This window comes from Saimiri boliviensis, chromosome 11, assembly GCF_048565385.1.
Source record: "Saimiri boliviensis isolate mSaiBol1 chromosome 11, mSaiBol1.pri, whole genome shotgun sequence".
Taxonomy (NCBI): domain Eukaryota; kingdom Metazoa; phylum Chordata; class Mammalia; order Primates; family Cebidae; genus Saimiri; species Saimiri boliviensis.
The window spans coordinates 117,920,679-117,940,582 of NC_133459.1; the positions used below are offsets into that span (position 1 = coordinate 117,920,679).

The window sequence follows — 19,904 nt, forward strand, 5'->3', positions numbered from 1 at the left end:
GGTGGTGCACACCTGTTGTCCCAGGAACTTGGGAAGCTGAGATAGGAGGATAACTTGAGCTGGGAGGTCAAGACTACAGTGAGCCACAATCACACCACTGCAAACCAGCCTGGGCAACAGAGTGAGACCCTGTCTCAAAATAAATAAATAAAATAAAAGAAGAAAAAGAAAGCAGAGAGTCATGGGACTCATCCCAGCAGGGTGGAAATCTTTATATGGTTATTAAGAAATGGAATTAATAAAATGAAAATTGATGAGGTTACAATAAAAGTTTTAATGCTATTGAAGGTTGAGTGAACCAAAGGGAGGCCCTTCTGGATCTCCCACAATTAAAGGCCCAAACCAGTTTGCTGTGTTTTTCTCAGTTAGAAAAATGTAAAAAGCTGGAAGGCAGAGGTTACAATAAAAATCTGATCTTAGGCCAGGCGTGGTGGCTCAAGCCTGTAATCCCAGCACTTTGGGAGGCTGACGCAGGTGGATCACGAGGTCAAGAGATCGAGACCATCCTGGTCAACATGGTGAAACCCCGTCTCTACCAAAAATACAAAAAATGAGGCCGGGCGCGGTGGCTCAAGCCTGTAATCCCAGCACTTTGGGAGGCCGAGGCGGGTGGATCACGAGGTCAAGAGATCGAGACCATCCTGGTCAACATGGTGAAACCCCGTCTCTTCTAAAAATACAAAAAAATTAGCTGGGCATGGTGGCGCGTGCCTGTAATCCCAGCTACTCAGGAGGCTGAGGCAGGAGAATCGCCTGAACCCAGGAGGCGGAGGTTGCGGTGAGCCGAAATCGCGCCATTGCACTCCAGCCTGGGTAACAAGAGTGAAACTCCGTCTCAAAAAAAAAAAAAAAAAAAGATTGACAAAAGGGCCAGGGTCCTTTGGCTCAATCCTTGGCTGGGGACCCAGAGACTTTTGCACAAGAGAAGGTAAAATGGCCTGGGGATGGGAAAGAGAAGTTAATGAAACAAGAACATAAAATGTAGGGGCTGGTAGAATTATGAAAATTGGCATATTTGATTACACTTAATGTGAAGTGGTTGCATCTTTTTTTTGTTGTTGTTGTTTTTGTTTTTGTTTTTGTTTTTTTTTTTTTTGAGACAGAGTCTTACTTTGTCATCCAGGCTGGAGTGCAGTGGCACAATCTTGGCTCACTGCAACCTCTGTTTCCTAAGCTCATGTGAGTCTCATGCCTCAGTTTCCCAAGTAGCTGCCACTACTACACACCACCACACTGGCTAATAGATGTATTTTCTGTAGAGACAAGGTTTCATCATGTTGGCTGTTATGCAGGCTCTGAATGAAGAGACCCCCTAAACAGCTTTGTGTGAGCAGCAAGGCTGTTTATTCACCTGGGTGAGAGTGGGCTGAGTCCAAAAAAAGAGTAAGTGGAGGGCAATGGGAGAGGAGTTGGTTTTGTAGGTTTGGGATAGGCAGTGGAAAGTTATAGAAGTTACAGTTCAGGGCAGTTTTTGCAAGCTGGGAGTGGGTGGTAGGGTCTGGAGTCATGAGGTTGACCTATCAGTTGAGCAGGGTCGGTTACAAAGTCCAGTTGCCTTATCAGTTGAGGCGGGAATAAGGAACAACAGAAGAATGTGTCAAAGTTAATTAGGCGCTGCAGGGATTGGTTATTCTTCTCCTTTTTGTGGTTTTCTGGTTATTTCAGACTTTCTAGTTCCAGGAACTCATCTGGAGGTGTATATGTAGATCACAGAGGTTACCATGCAGTCTATGGTGTAGTCAGTCAGTCTAAAAAAACTTACATTGGCCAGGCTGGTCTTAAACTTCTTAGCTTAAGTGATCTACCTGCCTCAGCCTCCCAAAGTGCTAGGATTACAGGCATGAGCCACCTCCCCGGCCACATCTCTTCTACCTGGTTGTGCTATGGGAATGAACATTTTATCTGATTGGGGAATGTTTTCACAACCTGGTACTGTAAAACATAAGGCATGTGAACCTGCGCTTCAAACAACAGTAATTGGACATGCTAAATGGGAACCAGTTAGATTGCCCAAGCTCATATAGTGCAGAGAAGAAGCTAGAGTGCTGACAGGGACAAATTCTCCACTTGCTAACCCTCTGCAGAGTATTTCCTGGGATTTATGGCAAAAGCCTCTGGGCCAAGCATAGTGGCTCACACCTGTAATCCCAGCACTTCAGGAGGCTGAGGTGGGTGGATCACCTGACATCAGGAGTTCCGGGCCAACATGGTGAAATCTCATCTCTACTAAAAATACAAAAATTAGCTGGGTGGTGGCTGGTGCTTATAATCCCACCTACTCGGGAGGCTGAGGCAGGAGAATCAGTTGAACCCAGGAGGCAGAGGTTGCAGGAGCTGAGATCGCATCTGCTGTTCCAGCACTTGTACTTGCAGCCCTGGTCCTAGGGCCACTGCATCAGTCGGGGAGGAAAGAAAGATTTCAAGATAATTTCAGGAAAAAGTAAAAAATTATAGTTGTTATACTGGCATACTCCTCCCTTGGCAAGGACTTCATAGTCATACCAGCATCCTCCCCAACCACGTTTCTCTTTCCCAGGTCAATCAGAAAAACAGAAAAATCGTAGCAGGGCCACACTAGTCCTATTCATGCTGAGCGTGAGCACACACTCATGAAGGTGTGTAACCCAGCCCAGCAAGCTCTTATCTCCCCTTGATTTAGACAGTGTTTCAATTGCGCACCACTTCTCCATCAAACTGTTAAAAACATGTGCTTTGAATGAAGAGACCCTCCAAACAGGCTTTGTGTGGACAACATGGCTGTTTATTCATCTGGGTGCAGGTGGGCTAAGGCCAAAAAGGGCATTAGGGAAGGGCGGAGGGATAGGAGTTGGTTTTATAGGTTTGGGATGGGCAGTGAAAAGTTAGAGTAAAATCAGTTACAGTGGTGGGGACAGGGGCAAGGAGTATAGATTACCATAAGTTCAGTTACAATCGCAGGTGGGATAAGAGTAGTTAAGATGGGGCCGGGCGCAGTGGCTCAAGCTTGTAATCCCAGCACTATGGGAGGCCGAGGCGGGTGGATCATGAGGTCGAGAGATCGAGACCATCCTGGTCAACATGGTGAAACCCCGTCTCTACTAAAAATACAAAAAAGTAGCTGGGCATGGTGGCGCGTGCCTGTAATCCCAGCTACTCAGGAGGCTGAGGCAGGAGAATTGCCTGAACCCAGGAGGCGGAGGTTGCGGTGAGCCGAGATCGCGCCATTGCACTCCAGCCTGGGTAACAAGAGCGAAACTCTGTCTCATTAAAAAAAAAAAAAAAAAAAAAGAGTAGTTAAGATGGTAGGGGAGGGGAGGGGAAGCTTATATCCTAAGGAAGCTCCGCTGGGCGATCAGGGATCATGGCGAATGCAGGAGTTGGCAGTGGGGGGCAGAGTGTGATCAGCCAAGGCAAGCAGGACTTTAGACTTTCTGGGTTCGGGCTTGCACATAGAGGCCTGACACAAACTGTTACTCTAAGGAGGGTATCTGTCTGCCCATTGCAAGAAATTATGGGCTGTACAGTGTGTTCCTTAATCTGAAGAAATGATGGTTGGCTGTCCAAATCCTGGCAACATCATCTGTTCTTTTTTTCTTTTTCTTTTTTTTTGAGACGGAATTTCACCCTTGTTACCCAGGCTGGAGTGCAATGGCGCGATCTTGGCTCACCGCAACCTCCGCCTCCTGGGTTCAGGCAATTCTCCTGCCTCAGCCTCCTGAGTAGCTGGGATTACAGGCACGTGCCACCATGCCCAGCTAATGTTTTGTATTTTCAGTAGAGATGGGGTTTCATCATGTTGACCAGGATGGTCTCGATCTCTTGACCTTGTGATCCACCTGCCTCGGACTCCCAAAGTGCTGGGATTACAGGCTTGAACCACCGTGCCTGGCTTTTTCTTTCTTTTTTAATGGCACTCTGTTTTCATTTCCACTGGATAAGCAAAGCCCACTTGAGTCAACGTGTATTCCTGTGAAGACCCATGTCTAGCCCCCCACGGCTACCAACTTCTGTCTCACTAGCCAACTATGTTCAGGGCCTTCCCATCACAGACCGTTCCACAGCCGTCAGCAGTCCCTGTCACTCTTGCTGAGACAGAACAGTTCTTCCCAGCATTTTGTGCCTTGGAATTGCCATTCACAAATGAAGCAGCTATTGGTTAGTCGGCTGAGAGCTGTTCATTGTGCACTGTAGAATCCAGCAGTTTCTCACATGGTTCCAGAGTCAGTCATAGTGGAAAAGCAACTCCCTGCATTCCCCAGGTAGCATGATCCTCTATAAACCATTCTCATTTTATTATGAAACTCTTTTGGATACTGTGTCCTCATTAGAATGTTTCTCTGGCTAAGCATAGTGGCTCATATCTGTAATGCTAGCACTTTGGGAGGCTGAAATAGGAGGATTGCTTGAGCCCAGGAATTAGAGACCAGCCTGGGCAACATAGCAAAACCTATCTCAAAAAAAAAGATTTTCTCTGACATCACCAGAGACTGCATGGGTATTTCAGGTGGTATACAGGTAGCTTCAGCTAATGTTTCATAGCAAGGCCCATCAAGAGGAAAAATTCTCTAGTCCAAAGTTCTAGTAGTTGTTCCTGGGAGGTGTTCAGAGGCTTTTTTTTTTTTTTTTTTTTTGAGATGGAGATTCGCTTTTGTTGCCCAGGCTGGAGTACAATGGTGTGGATTTCACTCACTGCAACCTCTGCCTCCAAGGTTCAAGCAATTCTCCTGCCTCAGCCTCCTGAGTAGCTGGAATTATAGGCATGTGTTACCATGCCCAGCTAATTTGTTGTTTTTTGTTTGTTTGTTTGTTTTTTGTATTTTTAGTAGATATGAGGTCTCTCCATGTTGGTCAGGCTGGTCTTGAATTCCCAACCTCAGGTGATCCACCTGCCTTGGCCTCCCAACGAGTGCTGGGATTACAGGTATGAGCCACTGAGCCTGGCCGTGAACCAGATTTGTAAGCAAAAAAAAAAAAAGAAAAAAAAAGGAACCATGTTGTTAAACCTTATGTCAAAATTCCTAAGGGCATGACTGAGGTGGGCGTACCTTCACCCCATCTAGCAAAATTGCGGCAAACAGTGAATGCCGCTATACTGCCTGGTAGTAAAAATAGCTCACTAGGCCAGGCGTGGTGGCTCAAGCCTGTCATCCCAGCACTTTGGGAGGCCGAGGCGGGTGGATCACGAGGTCAAGAGATCGAGACCATCCTGGTCAACATGGTGAAACCCCGTCTCTACTAAAGATAAAAAAAAAAAAATCAGCTGGGCATGGTGGCGCGTGCCTGTAATCCCAGCTACTCAGGAGGCTGAGGCAGGAGAATTGCCTGAACCCAGGAGGCGGAGGTTGCGGTGAGCCGAGATCGCGCCATTGCACTCCAGCCTGGGTAACAAGAGCAAAAACTCCGTCTCAAAAAAAAAAAAAAAAAAAAAAAAAACCTCACTAGTTGTACACCTATGTAACCTTACCCTATCTGAATGAGAATGGATTGAGGAGGACATACTTGCTAGATTTGTTTTGCTACCTGAAATTTAGACTAGACAGCAGCAATTCTAATGTCCCTTCCAAAGGTAAAAAAGTTTTAGTATTAATGGAGAGAAAGAAAAACAGTAACTTCGAGTAAAGAAATTAAGGCTGGGTGTTGTGGTCATGCCTGTCATCCCAGTACTTGAGGAGGCCAAGTTGGATGGGTCACTTCAGGTCAAGAATCTGAGCCAGCCTGGCCAACATGGTAAAACCCAGCTCTATGGGACAGTGTTTTAAAATTTAGCTGGGAATGATGGCATGTCCCTGTGGTCTTAGCTACTCAGGAGCTAAGGTAGGGGGATAGCTAGACCCTGGAGGTTTGCTTGAAACCAGAAGGTCAGGGCTTCCGTGAGCCATGATCAAACCACTGCACTCCAGCCTGGGCAATAGATCAAGATCTTATGTGGGAAAAAGAAAAAAGAGAATGAATAAATGGGTTATTAATTGAGGATAAGTCTATATTTGTTGTTGTTGTTGTTTTTCTTTTTTCTTTCCATTGCATTTTAGGCAACTCAAAAACTCCAGAGTCTCACAGTAAGAGATAACACTATCTCTTAGCTCAGGGTCCCCCAGCCATCTGAATGGACCCCTCCTCCTGGTGAAGGGCATTTGGAAGTTAACCTGAAAAACTAGTTCCTTGATGGAAAGGAGGCGTGACGTGCCTCACTGTACCCTTCTACTTTTTGGAATTTGGAAAATGCCAACCAGCATTAACATCAACACAGATCGTAAGTCTGATAAGAAGCATTTACAATCTATTATCTCTGAGGCTGGCTACCTGGAGGCTTCATCTGCATGATAAAACATTGCTCTCCACAGCCCCTTATTGTAACCCAGATATTTGTTTCTATTGATAGTAACTCTTTAAACCAATTGTCAGTTAGAAAAATTTTAAATCTGCTCATAACCACCCTGCTCTTTTTTTTTTTTTTTTTTTTTCTTTTTTTTTTTTTGAGACGGAGTTTCACTCTTGTTACCCAGGCTGGAGTGCAATGGTGCAATCTCGACTCACCGCAACCTCCGCCTCCTGGGTTCAGGCAATTCTCCTGCCTCAGCCTCCTGAGTAGCTGGGATTACAGGCACGCGCCACCATGCCCAGCTAATTTTTTGTATTTTTAGTAGAGACGGGGTTTCACCATGTTGACCACGATGGTCTTGATCTCTCGACCTCGTGATCCACCCGCCTGGGCCTCCCAAAGTGCTGGGATTACAGGCGTGAGCCACCGCGCCCGGTGACCACCCTGCTTTGACTTGTCCCAATGTTCCAGATTGAACCAACTCAGATCTTACATGTATTGACTTAGGTCTTTTTTTTTTTTTTTTTTCTTGAGACGGAGTTTCACTCTTTTTTTTTTTTTTTGAGACAGAGTGTCGCTCTTGTTACCCAGGCTGGAGTTCAATGGCGCGATCTCGGCTCACCGCAACCTCTGCCTCCTGGGTTCAAGCAATTCTCCTGCCTCAGCCTCCTGAGTAACTGGGACTACAGGCACGTGCCACCATGCCTAGCTAATTTTTTGTATTTTTAGTAGAGACGGGGTTTCACCACATTGACCAGGATGGTCTCGATCTCTCGACCTCGTGATCCACCCGCCTCGGCCTCCCAAAGTGCTGGGATTACAGGCTTGAGCCACCGCGCCTGGCGAGTTTCACTCTTGTTACCCAGGCTGGAGTGCAATGGCGCGATATCGGCTCACCGCAACCTCTGCCTCCTGGGTTCAAGCAATTCTCCTGCCTCAGCCTCCTGAGTAGCTGGGGGTACAGGCACGTGCCACCATGCCCAGCTAGTTTTCTGTATTTTTAGTAGAGACAGGATTTCACCATGTTGACCAGGATGGTCTCGATTTCTTTTCTTTTTTTTTTTTTTTTTTTTTTTTTTTTTTTTTTTTTTTTGAGACGGAGTTTCGCTCTTGTTACCCAGGCTGGAGTGCAATGGCACGATCTCGGCTCACTGCAACCTCCGCCTCCTGGGTTCAGGCAATTCTCCTGCCTCAGCCTCCTGAGTAGCTGGGATTATAGGCACGCGCCACCATGCCCAGCTAATTTTTTTTTGTATTTTTAGTAGAGACGGGGTTTCACCATGTTGACCAGGTTGGTCTCGATCTCTCGACCTTGTGATCCACCCGCCTCGGCCTCCCAAAGTGCTGGGATTACAGGCTTGAGCCACCGCGCCAGGCGACTTATGTCTTATGTCTCCCTAAAAGATATAAAAGCAAGCTCTAATTCAACCTCCTTGGGCACACGTCAGGACCTCCTGAGTCTGTGTCACAGCTGTGTCCTTAACCTTGGCAAAATAAACTTTCTAAATTAATTAAGATCTGCCTCACATAGTTTTGGGTTCATGAAACAATATGATGGTCTGGATTATTCATGACTGTGTGTGTGTGTAATATATATATATATATATAATGTGTATATATATAATATAAAATTGTGTGTGTGTGTGCGTGTGTGTGTGTGTGTGTGTGTGCGTGTGTGTATAGAGAGAGAGAGAGAAAAAAAAAACGTAGTTGACAACCAACAGGTGGCCTGTGGTGTTATGATGCGTATTATTGATTTTTACCCAGGGCTCTTAGCTCATAACTCCCATAGCCCCTGTTAGAGTCTGCTGTTGGAATGTTGGCTGTGTTAGGCCTCAAGGCAGGCCTCTGACCTTCTCCAGCCCCGCTTCCACTCTAATGTCCTCCTGACTTTCCAATTGTGGGTCTTAAGACCTTCCCATGAGAGGATCCCACACTATAACCAGGGGGAAGAAATCCTGATGTCATGAAATTTCCAGAAAAACCCAAGAGGACTGGATTCAGTGAACTTCCAGACAGCTGAACACGTGGAAGTTCCTGGAAGGTGACACCCAAGGAGGGCATGGTGGCTCCACACTCCTTCCCCTGTGCCTCACCCTACATATCTTATGTGCCTCTTTATCTGTGTCCTTTATAATATCCTTCCTAATAAACAGGTATGTGTTTAAAAAAAAAAAAGAAGAAGAAAAAATAAAATTTGAGTGATACCAGCCACGAAGAACACCTAGAGCCACCAGAAAGCTGCAAGAGGCAAGGAAGGTTTCTCCCTGAGACATCCACAGGGAGAGCAGCCCTGCTGACACCGTGCTTTCAGACTTCTGCTTTCCAGAACTGTGAGAAAATCCATTGCTGTTATTTTACAGCAGCCACAGGAAACTAATACAGAGAGGGAGGAGTCTAGGATGCCCCCTAGCCTCACCCCAGGTTTCTGAGTGTCTGATGTTGTCATTTACTGAGTTAGAGAAGTCTGGATTGCTGGGGATTGGGAAATTAAGAGTTCTGATTTGGGGCCAGGCACAGTGGTTCATGCCTGTAACCCTGGTACTTTGGGAGGTCATCGTGGGAAGATCACGGGGTCAAGACCAGCCTGGTCAACATGGTGAAACCCCGTCTCTACTAAAAATACAAAAATTAGCTGGGCATGGTGGCATGCACCGGTAGTCCCAGCTGCTCAAGAGGCTGAGGCAATAGAATCTCTTGAATCTGGGAGACAGAGATTGCAGTGAGCTGAGATCGTGCCACTGCACTCCAGCCTGGGCGACAGAACTAAACTGCATCTCAAAACAAAACAAAACAAAATAAGAGTTCTGATTTGGACACATTACATTTGAAATGCTTGTAAGAGGCCGGGCACGGTGGCTCAAACCTGTAATCCCAGCACTTTGGAAGGCTGAGGTGGGCGGATCACGAGGTCAAGAGATCGAGACCATCCTGGCCAACATGGTGAAACCCCGTCTCTACTAAAAATACAAAAATTAGCTGGGCGTGGTGGTATGCGCCTGTAGTCCCAGCTATTCGGGAGGCTGAGGCAGGAGAATTGCTTGAACCTGGGAGGCGGAGGTTGCAGTGAGCCGAGATTGTGCCACTGCACTCCAGCTTAGTGCCTGGTGACAGAGTGAGACTCTGTCTCAAAAAAAAAAAAAAAAAAAAAAAAGAAATGCTTGTAAGATGTCCAAGCAGAGATGGTTGATCAACAGCTGGATGGAGTGGTCTGGAACTCAGAGGAGGATCAGGCGGGGAAGATATAAACCGGGAACTGTCAAGCATACAGATCACATTCTTTTTTTTTTTTTTTTTTTTTTGAGATGGAGTTTCGCTCTTGTTACCCAGGCTGGAGTGCAATGGCGCGATCTCGGCTCACCGCAACCTCCGCCTCCTGGGCTCAGGCAATTCTCCTGCCTCAGCCTCCTAAGTAGCTGGGATTACAGGCACACGCCACCATGCCCAGCTAATTTTTTGCACCTTTAGTAGAGACAGGGTTTCACCATGTTGACCAGGATGGTCTCGATCTCTCGACCTCGTGATCCACCCGCCTCGGCCTCCCAAAGTGCTGGGATTACAGGCTTGAGCCACCGCGCCCGGCCAAGATCACATTCTTTTTAAATTTTAGTCAACATGGTGAAACCCCGTCTCTACTAAAAATACTAAAAATTAGCTGGGCGTGGTGGCGCGTGCCTGTAATCCCAGCTACTCAGGAGGCTGAGGCAGGAGAATTGCCTGAACCCAGGAGGCGGAGGTTGCGGTGAGCCGAGATCGCGCCATTGCACTCCAGCCTGGGCAACAAGAGCGAAACTCCGTCTCAAAAAAAAAAAAAAAAAAAAAAAAAAAAAAATTTAATTAATTGATTTTTTTTTAGAGACAAGGTCTTGCTTTGTCACCCAGGCTGAAGTGCAGTGGTGAGATCATAGCTCACTGCTATCTGGAACTCCTGGCCTCCTAGCTGGGACTACAGGCATGTGTCACCACACCAACTAATTTTTATTTTATTTTTTTGTGATGGAGTCTTGCTCTGTTGCCCAGACTGGAGTACAGTGGCATAATCTTGATTCACTGCAACCTTTGCCTCCCAGGTTCCAGCAATTGTTCAAGCAATTCTCTGCCTCAGTTTCCCGAGTAGCTGGGATTACAGGCACCCACCACCATGCCCGGCTAATTTTTTGTATTTTTTTTTTTTTTTGAGACGGAGTTTCGCTCTTGTTACCCAGGCTGAAGTGCAATGGCGCAATCTTGGCTCACCGCAACCTCCGCCTCCTGGGTTCAGGCAATTCTCCTGCCTCAGCCTCCTGAGTAGCTAGGATTACAGGCATGCACCACCATGCCCAGCTAATTTTTTGTATTTTTAGTAGAGACGGGGTTTCACCATGTTGACCAGGATGGTCTTGATCTCTTGACCTCGTGATCCATCCGCCTCAGCCTCCCAAAGTGCTGGGATTACAGGCTTGAGCCACTGCGCCTGGCAATTTTTTGTATTTTTAGTAGAGACAGGGTTTCACCATCTTGGCCAGGCTGGTTTTGAACTCCTGACCTCGTGATCCACCCACCTTGGCTTTCCAAATTGCTGGGATTAGAGGCATGAGCCACTGTACTCAACCTTATTGGCCAATTAATTTTTTTTTTTTTTTTTAAGAAATGGGGTCCATTGGGGCCAGGCGTGGTGGCTCACGCCTGTAATCCAAGCACTTTGGAGGCCAAGGCAGGCGAATCACCTGAGGTCGGGAGTTCAAGACCAGCCTGACCAACATGGTGAAACCCCGTCTTTAAAAAAAGAAAAGAAAAGAAATGGAGTCCATCTTGCGCAGGCTGGTCTCAAACACCTGGGCTCAAGCAAACCTCTTGCCTCAGGCTCTCAAAGTGCTGAGATTACAGTGTGAACCATTGTCCACAGGTAATTAAAAAAATTTTTTTGAGAGACTGGGATCTTGCTAAATTGCCCAGGCTGGTCTTGAACTCCTGAGCTCAGGTGATCCTCCTGCCTCAACCTCCCAAAATGCTGGCATTATAGGTGTGAGCCACCATGCCTGACCCCAAATACTTTTTCCCATTTGTTGACTGATGCCTGGCCTTCCATAATTAGAGATTAATTCCTTTAGATATTAAAACATAAATACTCTTTGGGAGAAGTCATTCATATGCTTTTTCTTTATATGCTTGCGAGAATTTGTTTATCAGTTAGTTTCCTAGAGCAGGTTATGATACAATGAGTGATAGAGTAGAAAATGAACGTTTAGGAATCCTTAAAATCGGACCATCTCTGCTTTACAGCTTTGCATGGGAGGGAAATGGCAGCCTCGAGAAAGATTCCTCACTACTATGCCATTGCCTGAAAACTCACTTTTTTGGAGACAAGGTCTGGCTCTATCACCCAGGCTGGAGTGCAGTAGCACAATCTACAACCTCTGCTCCTGGGTTCAAGTGATTCTCCTGCCTCAGCCTCCCGAGTAGCTGGGACTGCAGGCATGCACCATCATGCCTGGCAAATTTTTGTATTTTTAGTAGAGATGGGGTTTCACCATGCTGCCCAGGATAGTCTCAAACTCCTGGCCTCAAGTGATCCACCAACTTGGCCTCCTAAAGTGCTGGGATTACAGATGTGAGCCACCTTGCCCAACCTGAAAACTCATTTATCAAACTTTTTCCCCGTAGATGGAATCTGAGCTGACATACCCTTCTCTAGAATGAGAAGAAATGTGACATCCTGGTCAACATGGTGAAACCCAGTCTCTACTAAAAATACAAAAATTAGCTGGGCATGGTGGCACGCAACTGTAGTCCCAGCTACTCGGGAGGCTGAGGCAGGAGAATTGCTTGAATCCAGGAGGCGGAGGTTGCAGTGAGCCACAATCGCGCCATTGCACTCCAGCCTGGGTAACGAGCAAAACTCCGTCTGGGAAAAAAAAAAAAGAAAGAAAGAAATGTGAAAGAAACACCCTGACACACAGTGGATATCTCTACAATATTGTGAGAAGAAATCTACTGCATGGACTTCACAGCATTTTGTTAAGGGCTGTTCTGTAGTTTCTGCAGTCTCCAATGTGACAATTGCTTTTACTGGCCTGTCCGTGTTACCTCCTCTTGTCGCCATGGCTCATATCATTGGCCTAGCACCAGCCTATTGTGACTCTCTGCAACTACTACAGCAGCCCCAACATATGGCCAGCTCCCCTGCAATCCTCCACCCACTCCCAACCTTCCTGCTGTCTCTGCGGGAGAGGAAGGGTTTTCAAAATGCGAATCTGTTTCCCATTCTTCGGTGCTCCTTGGACAAAAAAACTATAAAGCTTTGTTTGATCTAACTATTGCCCTGTATTTCCAGCTTCATCTCTCTCCTCCCCCACCCATCCCAATGCCCATGGGTACTTGGCTCTATGAGATCCAGCTGCACTGACATTGTCTTTCCAGCATCACAAATCCTGGCTCAGTCTGTAATGGGTGTCCCACCCCTTCGTTAGGAAAGCAGTCCTGACCTCTTTCTCTGGCACCGTGTACCTTTTCTGCCTGATTCTTATGAGAGTTGTAATTATACATATTTTTTAAGCCGGATTATTTGATTAATGTCTCTTCCCTATCAGATTTTATTTTATTTATTTTTATTTATTTATTTATTTATTTATTTATTTATTTTTTGAGACGGAGTTTCGCTCTTGTTACCCAGGCTGGAGTGCAATGGCGCGATCTCGGCTCACCGCAACCTCCGCCTCCTGGGCTCAGGCAATTCTCCTGCCTCAGCCTCCTAAGTAGCTGGGATTACAGGCACGTGCCACCATGCCCAGCTAACTTTTTGTATTTTTAGTAGAGACGGGGTTTCACCTTGTTGACCAGGATGGTCTCGATCTCTCGACCTCGTGATCCACCCGCCTCGGCCTCCCAAAGTGCTGGGATTACAGGCTTGAGCCACCGCGCCCGGCCCCTATTTTTATTTATTTATTTATTTATTTTGCCGGTTTCAGTTTTTAATCATGGCAGGGCCTCACGCACACACACGCACACGCACACGCACACACTCAGGCTTCAGATCTTGTTGAAAGCTGCGATGTCGACACTCTGCACGTGCTCCTCAAACTTGGTGATCTCCTCCTCCAGCAAGTCCGTCCCCACCTTGTCGTCATCCACCACACACTGAATCTGCAGCTTCCGGATACCGTAGCCCACAGGCACCAGCTTGGAGGCCCCCCAGACCAGCCCATCCAGCTGGATGGAGCGCACACAGGACTCCAGCTGGGCCATGTCCGTCTCATCATCCCACGGCTTGACATCCAGCAGGATGGAGGACTTGGCCACCAGCGCGGGCTTCTTGGCCTTCTTCTCCGCGTACTGCCGCAGCCGCTCCTCCCGCAGCTGGGCCGCCTCCTTGTCCTCTTCCTCATTGTCGCTGCCAAACAGGTCAATGTCATCGTCCTTGTCATCCCCTGCTGGTGTGGCTGGCTTCTTGGCTGGGGGCTCCACTTGGCCCATGGGAGACACGTGCTGGGTCTGCGGGGCTGTGGCCCGGTGGCCGGGTGAGCTCTTCTCCAGCACATTCAGCCGGGCCTCCAGCTTGGAGACAGCCTGCTGCAGCTCCTGCACCACGCCACGCAGGCTCTGGTTCTCCACTTCCAGACTGGCGATCTGGGCGACGAGCTCGCTGTGGTCTCCGCCGGGGCTGCTGGAGGCCCCGGGGCCTGAGCTTCCGGCCAGGGATTTCTTGGATGTTCTCTCTGGCTCTGGCAATGTCACGGAGGATCACGCTGGCGCCGTTCTCCTGGCGGGAAACACCAGCCACAGGCCCGTTCATCTGCTCGTAGAATCTCCTTTCTGCATCGTCATATTTGAACTTGTCGAACCAGATCTTCTCATGTACGAGGAAATTTGTGGCCATTTTTCTCACGCCAGCCGAGGACGCGGCGACCGGGGAGGAGGAATGGGCGGAAGCGGGACGCCTGAGGAGAGAGAGCCCCTATCAGATTTTAATCTTCCTGAGAGCAGGTATATCTTTCATGGTGGTGGCATCCCTCACATCCAGCTGCCCTGGACCAGTTACGGGATCTCACTGTGTGTTGGCCGAATAGATGAAGCAAATGAACATATTTTGCCACTAATTGTTTTTGTTTTTTTTTTTTTTGAGACAGAGTTTCGCTCTTGTTACCCAGGCTGGAGTGCAATGGCGCGATCTCGGCTCACCACAACCTCCGCCTCCTGGGTTCAGGCAATTCTCCTGCCTCAGCCTCCCGAGTAGCTGGGATTACAGGCACGTGCCACCATGCCCAGCTAATTTTTTGTATTTTTAGTAGAGACGGGGTTTCACTATGTTGACCGGGATGGTCTCGATCTCTCGACCTCGTGATCCACCCGCCTCGGCCTCCCAAAGTGCTGGGATTACAGGCTTGAGCCACCGCGCCCAGCCCACTAATTGTTGAGTTACCAGATGAATTATGAGAGTTCTCAGGATGGCTCACTTCTATGTGGCTCTTTAGGGTTTGAAAAGATTCATAATAATACTGAGTCTGCTTTTCCCCCTCCTGGGGAGATTCCTCCTGCGGAGATCAGTGTAAAAGGAGGTAAGTTCTTGCAGGCCCCAGGAGGAATGGTGTCTCTTTTGTGATAGCAACCAGCAGGAAGGATTTCTCTTGTGAATGAAGGGAAAACTCAACAAAGGATCATGTCCACCCTGACATAGAGAGCCACTCCCTCACCACCATGTACACACTTTTACAACATGCTCTGGTTATTTGAAAATGTGTTTGGCCTCCCTGAAAGAAAAAAGAAGAGAATAACTAAGTATTAAATCAGAGGATTCTCAATCACTTTAAATAGAAAGGAAGACACCAGGACTGCACTTGATAAAATTACCAAAAAAAATGGCTGGACATGGTGGTTTATGCCTGTAATCCCAGAATTTTGGGAGGCTGAGGTGGGCGGATCACCTGAGGTCGGGAGTTTGAAACCAACCTGACCAACATGGAGAAACCCCGTCTCTATTAAAAATACAAAATTGGCCGGGCGCGGTGGCTCAAGCCTATAATCCCAGCACTTTGGGAGGCCGAGGCGGGTGGATCACGAGGTCGAGAGATCGAGACCAGCCTGGTCAACATGGTGAAACCCCGTCTCTACTAAAAATACAAAAAATTAGCTGGGCATGGTGGCGTGTGCCTGTAATCCCAGCTACTCAGGAGGCTGAGGCAGGAGAATTGCCTGAACCCAGGAGGCGGAGGTTGCGGTGAGCCGAGATCGCGCCATTGCACTCCAGCCTGGGTTAACAAGAGCGAAACTCCGTCTCAAAAAAAAAAACAAAAAACAAAAAACAAAATTAGCCTGGTGTGGTGGTGCATGCCTGTAATCCCAGATACTCTGGAGGCTGAGGCAGGAGAATGGCTTGAACCTGGGAGTCCGAGCTTGTGGTGAGCCAAGATCACACCATTGCACTCCAGCCTGGATGACAAGAGTGAAACTCTGTCCAAAAAAAAATGACAAAAAAACATTAATTTAGGAAAAAGTAACATGCCTCACATGTAGTTCAAATGTTTCTTTCAAATATTAAGTCTCCAAAACACGGCTCTAGTCTTCAGAGTGAGGAAAATATGGTGTACATCTGCACATTTGCTTTCTCATGGCTTGTGTTTAATTATCCACAAAGAAAAAAATTCACGAGATGTTTCATGTTCTTCTCTTTTAACTACCAAAGCAGGAACTTCTGAGGCTTTGATAGAATTGGTTGCAATCCCTTTGAAAGTTTTTATTAATGTAGACAGAGTACGTTTTTAATCTTTGGTATTTTGATCACCCAAATTTATGTTTTGTGATTTGTTCATGCTTGATTCTATGATATTTTAAGTAAACAAGGAGTCAGCAGTTTTTACTCAGCAAAATATATTGGGATTTTGAAAAAATATAGTGCAATGATGATTAATGAACAAACTAGGTATTAAATCAGAGGATTCTTCACTGGGACAGAAAGGAAGTCGTAAGACTGTGTGAGAGATTGATATCTACATTGATTTTAATGTAAATATCAGAGACATTCCACTGTGAACACATTTCTTTCCAAACACATTCTTTCTGGAAAGAAATGTGTTCTGGAAAGAGAGAGAAAATCATAAATACAAAGAAAAGCACAATTTTCTAAGACAATGCATACAAATTTATCCATAAAATAATAATTTATATGATAAACAGATAAATATTAAATGAGATTTCACAACCCCTTTCTCTTGTTTTTTTTTTTTTTTGAGATGAGTCTTGCTCTGTAACCCAGGCTGGAGTGAAGTGGCAGAATCTTGGCTCACTGCAACCTCTACCTCCCAGGTTCAAGTGATTCTCCTGTCTCAGTCTCCCCAGTAGCTGGGACTACAGGTGCCCTCCACCACACCCAGTTAATTTTTGTATTGTTAGTAGAGACAGGGTTTCACTGTATTGGTCAGGCTGGTCTCGAACACCCGACTTCAGGTGATCCACCCACCTAGGCCTCCCAAAGTGCTAGAATTACAGGTGTGAGGCCTTTCTTCTTCTTCTTTCTTCTTCTTCTTCTTCTTCTTCTTCTTCTTCTTCTTCTTCTTCTTCTTCTTCTTCCTCTTCTTCTCCTTCCTCTTCCTCTTCCTCCTCCTCCTCCTCCTCCTCCTCCGCCTCCTCCTCCTCCTCCTCCGCCTCCTCCTCCTCCTCCTCCTCCGCCGCCTCCGCCTCCGCCTCCGCCTCCTCCTTCTTCTTCTTCTTAGTCTCGCTCTGTCACCCAGGCTAAAGTGCAATGGCGTGATCTCGGCTCATTGCAACTTCTACCTCCTGGGTTCATGAGATTCTCCTGCCTCAGTCTCCCAAGTATCTGGGATGATAGGCACCTGGCTAAAGAGACTTCACACTCTCTTAAATCCAGAAAAATAATGCATACCGTATAATATTTCCTTCTAAGCGTTTTTTTTTTTTTTTTTTTTTTTTTTTTGAGACAGAGTTTCCCTCTTGTTACACAGGCTGGAGTGCAATGGCGCGATCTCGGCTCACCGCAACCTCCGCCTCCTGGGTTCAGGCAATTCTCCTGCCTCAGCCTCCTGAGTGGGTGGGATTACAGGCACGCGCCACCATGCCCAGCTAATTTTTAGTATTTTTAGTAGAGACGGGGTTTCACCATGTTGACCAGGACGGTCTCGATCTCTCGACCTCGTGATCCACCCGCCTCGGCCTCCCAAAGTGCTGGGATTACAGGCTTGAGCCACCGTGCCCGGCCCTAAGCGTTCTTGAATTCAATCTGTGATGACAATCTAGAGATTATTTTAATGTTTTAATGGCATGTGATCTACTTTTCAAATAAGAAAAGATGTAGTTAAATGTTACTCAAGCATTTTACTTCCATCTTCCAGAATAGAAACTCCCTGAGGCTGAGATTATTTTGTTTTGTTTTGAGAAAGGGTCTCACTCTGTTACCCAGGCTGAAGTGCAGTGGCATGATCATGGCTCACTGCAGCTTCTGCCTCCTGTGCCCAAGCGATCCTTCCGCCTCAGCGTCTTGAGTAGCTGTAGTTCCAACTACTCACAAGACTGAGATGGGAAGGATCACTTAAAGCCAGGAATTCAAGGCCACAGTGCCCTATGATCACACCTGTGAATAGCCACTGTACTCCAGCCTGGGCGACATAGCAAGATCCTATTTCTTTTCTTTTGAGATGAATCTCGCTTTGTCACCCAGGCTGGAGAGATCTTGGCTCACTGTAACCTTGCCTCCTGGATTCAAGCAATTCTCTTCCTCACCCTCCTGAGTAGCTGGGATTACAGGCATAAGCCACCGCATCGGCCAAGACCCCATCTCTTGAAAAAAAAAAAAGAAAAAAAAAAAAAGGTAGCATGGTGGTTTACTCCTGTAATCCCAGAACATTGGGAGGCCAAGGCAAGAGGATCACTTGAAGCTAGGAGTTCAAAAAGAGCCTAGGCAATATAGGGAGACCCCATTTCTACAAAAAATAAAAATAAAAATTAGCCAGGCATGGTGGCACACACCTGTAGTCCCAGCAACTCAGAAGGCTGAAGTGAGAGGAGCACTTGAGCCAGGGAGGTTGAGGCTGCAGTGACCCATGATTGCACCACTGCACTCTAGCCTGGGTGACAGAGTGAGACCCTATCTCAAAAATACATACATAAATAAATATCTTAATTATATTCACTGAATAAATTGCCCAGCCTGACTCTCACCTTTGGTTGTGAAGATATCAATCCCTAAAAGATACCCTATAAATGAGATGCAACACTTATACTCTATTTGGTTAAATTGGAATGGTATGGGTAAGATACTGAAATTCTCATGCCAGAACTTAGTAAATATTTAGAGAATATTAGAGAAAAAAACTGATTCTCATAAATTGATTCTACTTAATTACTACTTCCAGTAGGTCACACAAAGTCCATTCTCCTTCAAAAGATCTCCGGAAGTACACCATAAGATGTTCAACCTGGCTGGCAAGGTGGCTCATGCCTGTAATCCCAGCACTTTGGGAGGCCAAGCGGATCACGAGTCGGGCGGATCATGAGGTGAGGAGATGGAGACTGTCATGGCTAACATGGTGAAACCCCGTATCTAATAAAAATACAAAAAATTGTCTGGGCGTGGTAGCATGCACCTGTAGTTCCAGCTACTCGGCACGCTGAGGCAGGAGAATCACTTGAACCCAGGAGATGGAGGTTGTAGTGAGCCAAGATCACACCGCTGCCTTCCAGCCTGGGTGACAGAGCGAGACTCTGTCTCAAAAAAAAAAAGATGTTCAACCCACTAGTTGCAAAATCTTCTATCATTACAATATAACATTTCCAGGGCCAATTAATTTTATATGTGTACACACACACATATATATATTAACCACCATGCCTGGCTAATTTTTTTTTTTTTTTTTTTTTTTGAGACGGAGTTTCACTCTTGTTACCCAGGCTGGAGTGCAATGGCGCGATCTCGGCTCACTGCAACCTCCGCCTCCTGGGCTCAGGCAATTCTCCTGTCTCAGCCTCCTAAATCGCTGGGATTACAGGCACGCGCCACCACGCCCAGCTAGTTTTTTGTATTTTTAGTGGAGACGGGGTTTCACCATATGGACCAGGATGGTCTCGATCTCTCGACCTCGTGATCCACCTGCCTCGGCCTCCCAAAGTGCTGGGATTACAGGCTTGAGCCACCGCGCCCGGCCGCCTGGCTAATTTTTGTATTTTTCGTAGAGACGTGGTTTCACCATGTTGGTCAGGCTGGTCTCGAACTCCTGGCCTCGTGATCCGCCCACCTCAGCATCACAAAGTGCTGGGATTACAGACATGACCCACTATGCCTGTATGCCTGGCCTCTTTTTTTTTTTTTTTTTTTGAGACAGACTCTCACTCTGTTGCCCAGACTAGAGTGCATCTTGGTTCACTGCAACCACTGTCTCCCATGTTCAAGCTCTTCTCATGCCTCAGCTTTCCAAGTAGCTGGGATTACAGGTGTGCACCACCATGTCCAACAATTTTTGTGTTTTTAGTAGAGATGGGGTTTTGTCATGTTGCCCAGCCTGGTCTTAAACTTCTGGCCTCAAGTAATCCACCCACCTTGGTTGCCCAAGGTACTATGATTACAGCCATGAGCCACAACGCCCAGCCAGTTTATTATATGTTAATTAAATAGTTAACATTT

General features: G+C 46.8%; 1 protein-coding gene and 1 long non-coding RNA gene across 2 annotated transcripts; one reads left to right on the top strand and one right to left on the bottom strand.

Annotated features, from left to right (window-relative positions):
- The first annotated feature begins 3,034 nt into the window (after positions 1 to 3,034).
- LOC141580347 (uncharacterized) lies at positions 3,035 to 6,245 on the top strand. Its single transcript, XR_012512588.1, has 2 exons — positions 3,035 to 4,900; positions 6,009 to 6,245. It is a non-coding gene; the product is annotated as an uncharacterized LOC141580347 (long non-coding RNA).
- Positions 6,246 to 13,206: 6,961 nt separating this feature from the next.
- LOC120360540 (elongation factor 1-delta-like) lies at positions 13,207 to 14,222 on the bottom strand. Its single transcript, XM_039460982.2, is given in 2 exon segments — positions 13,207 to 13,981; positions 13,983 to 14,222. Coding segments are annotated over 2 exon segments (846 nt in total). The 5' UTR covers positions 14,154 to 14,222; the 3' UTR covers positions 13,207 to 13,306.
- Between the last annotated feature and the right edge of the window lie 5,682 nt (positions 14,223 to 19,904).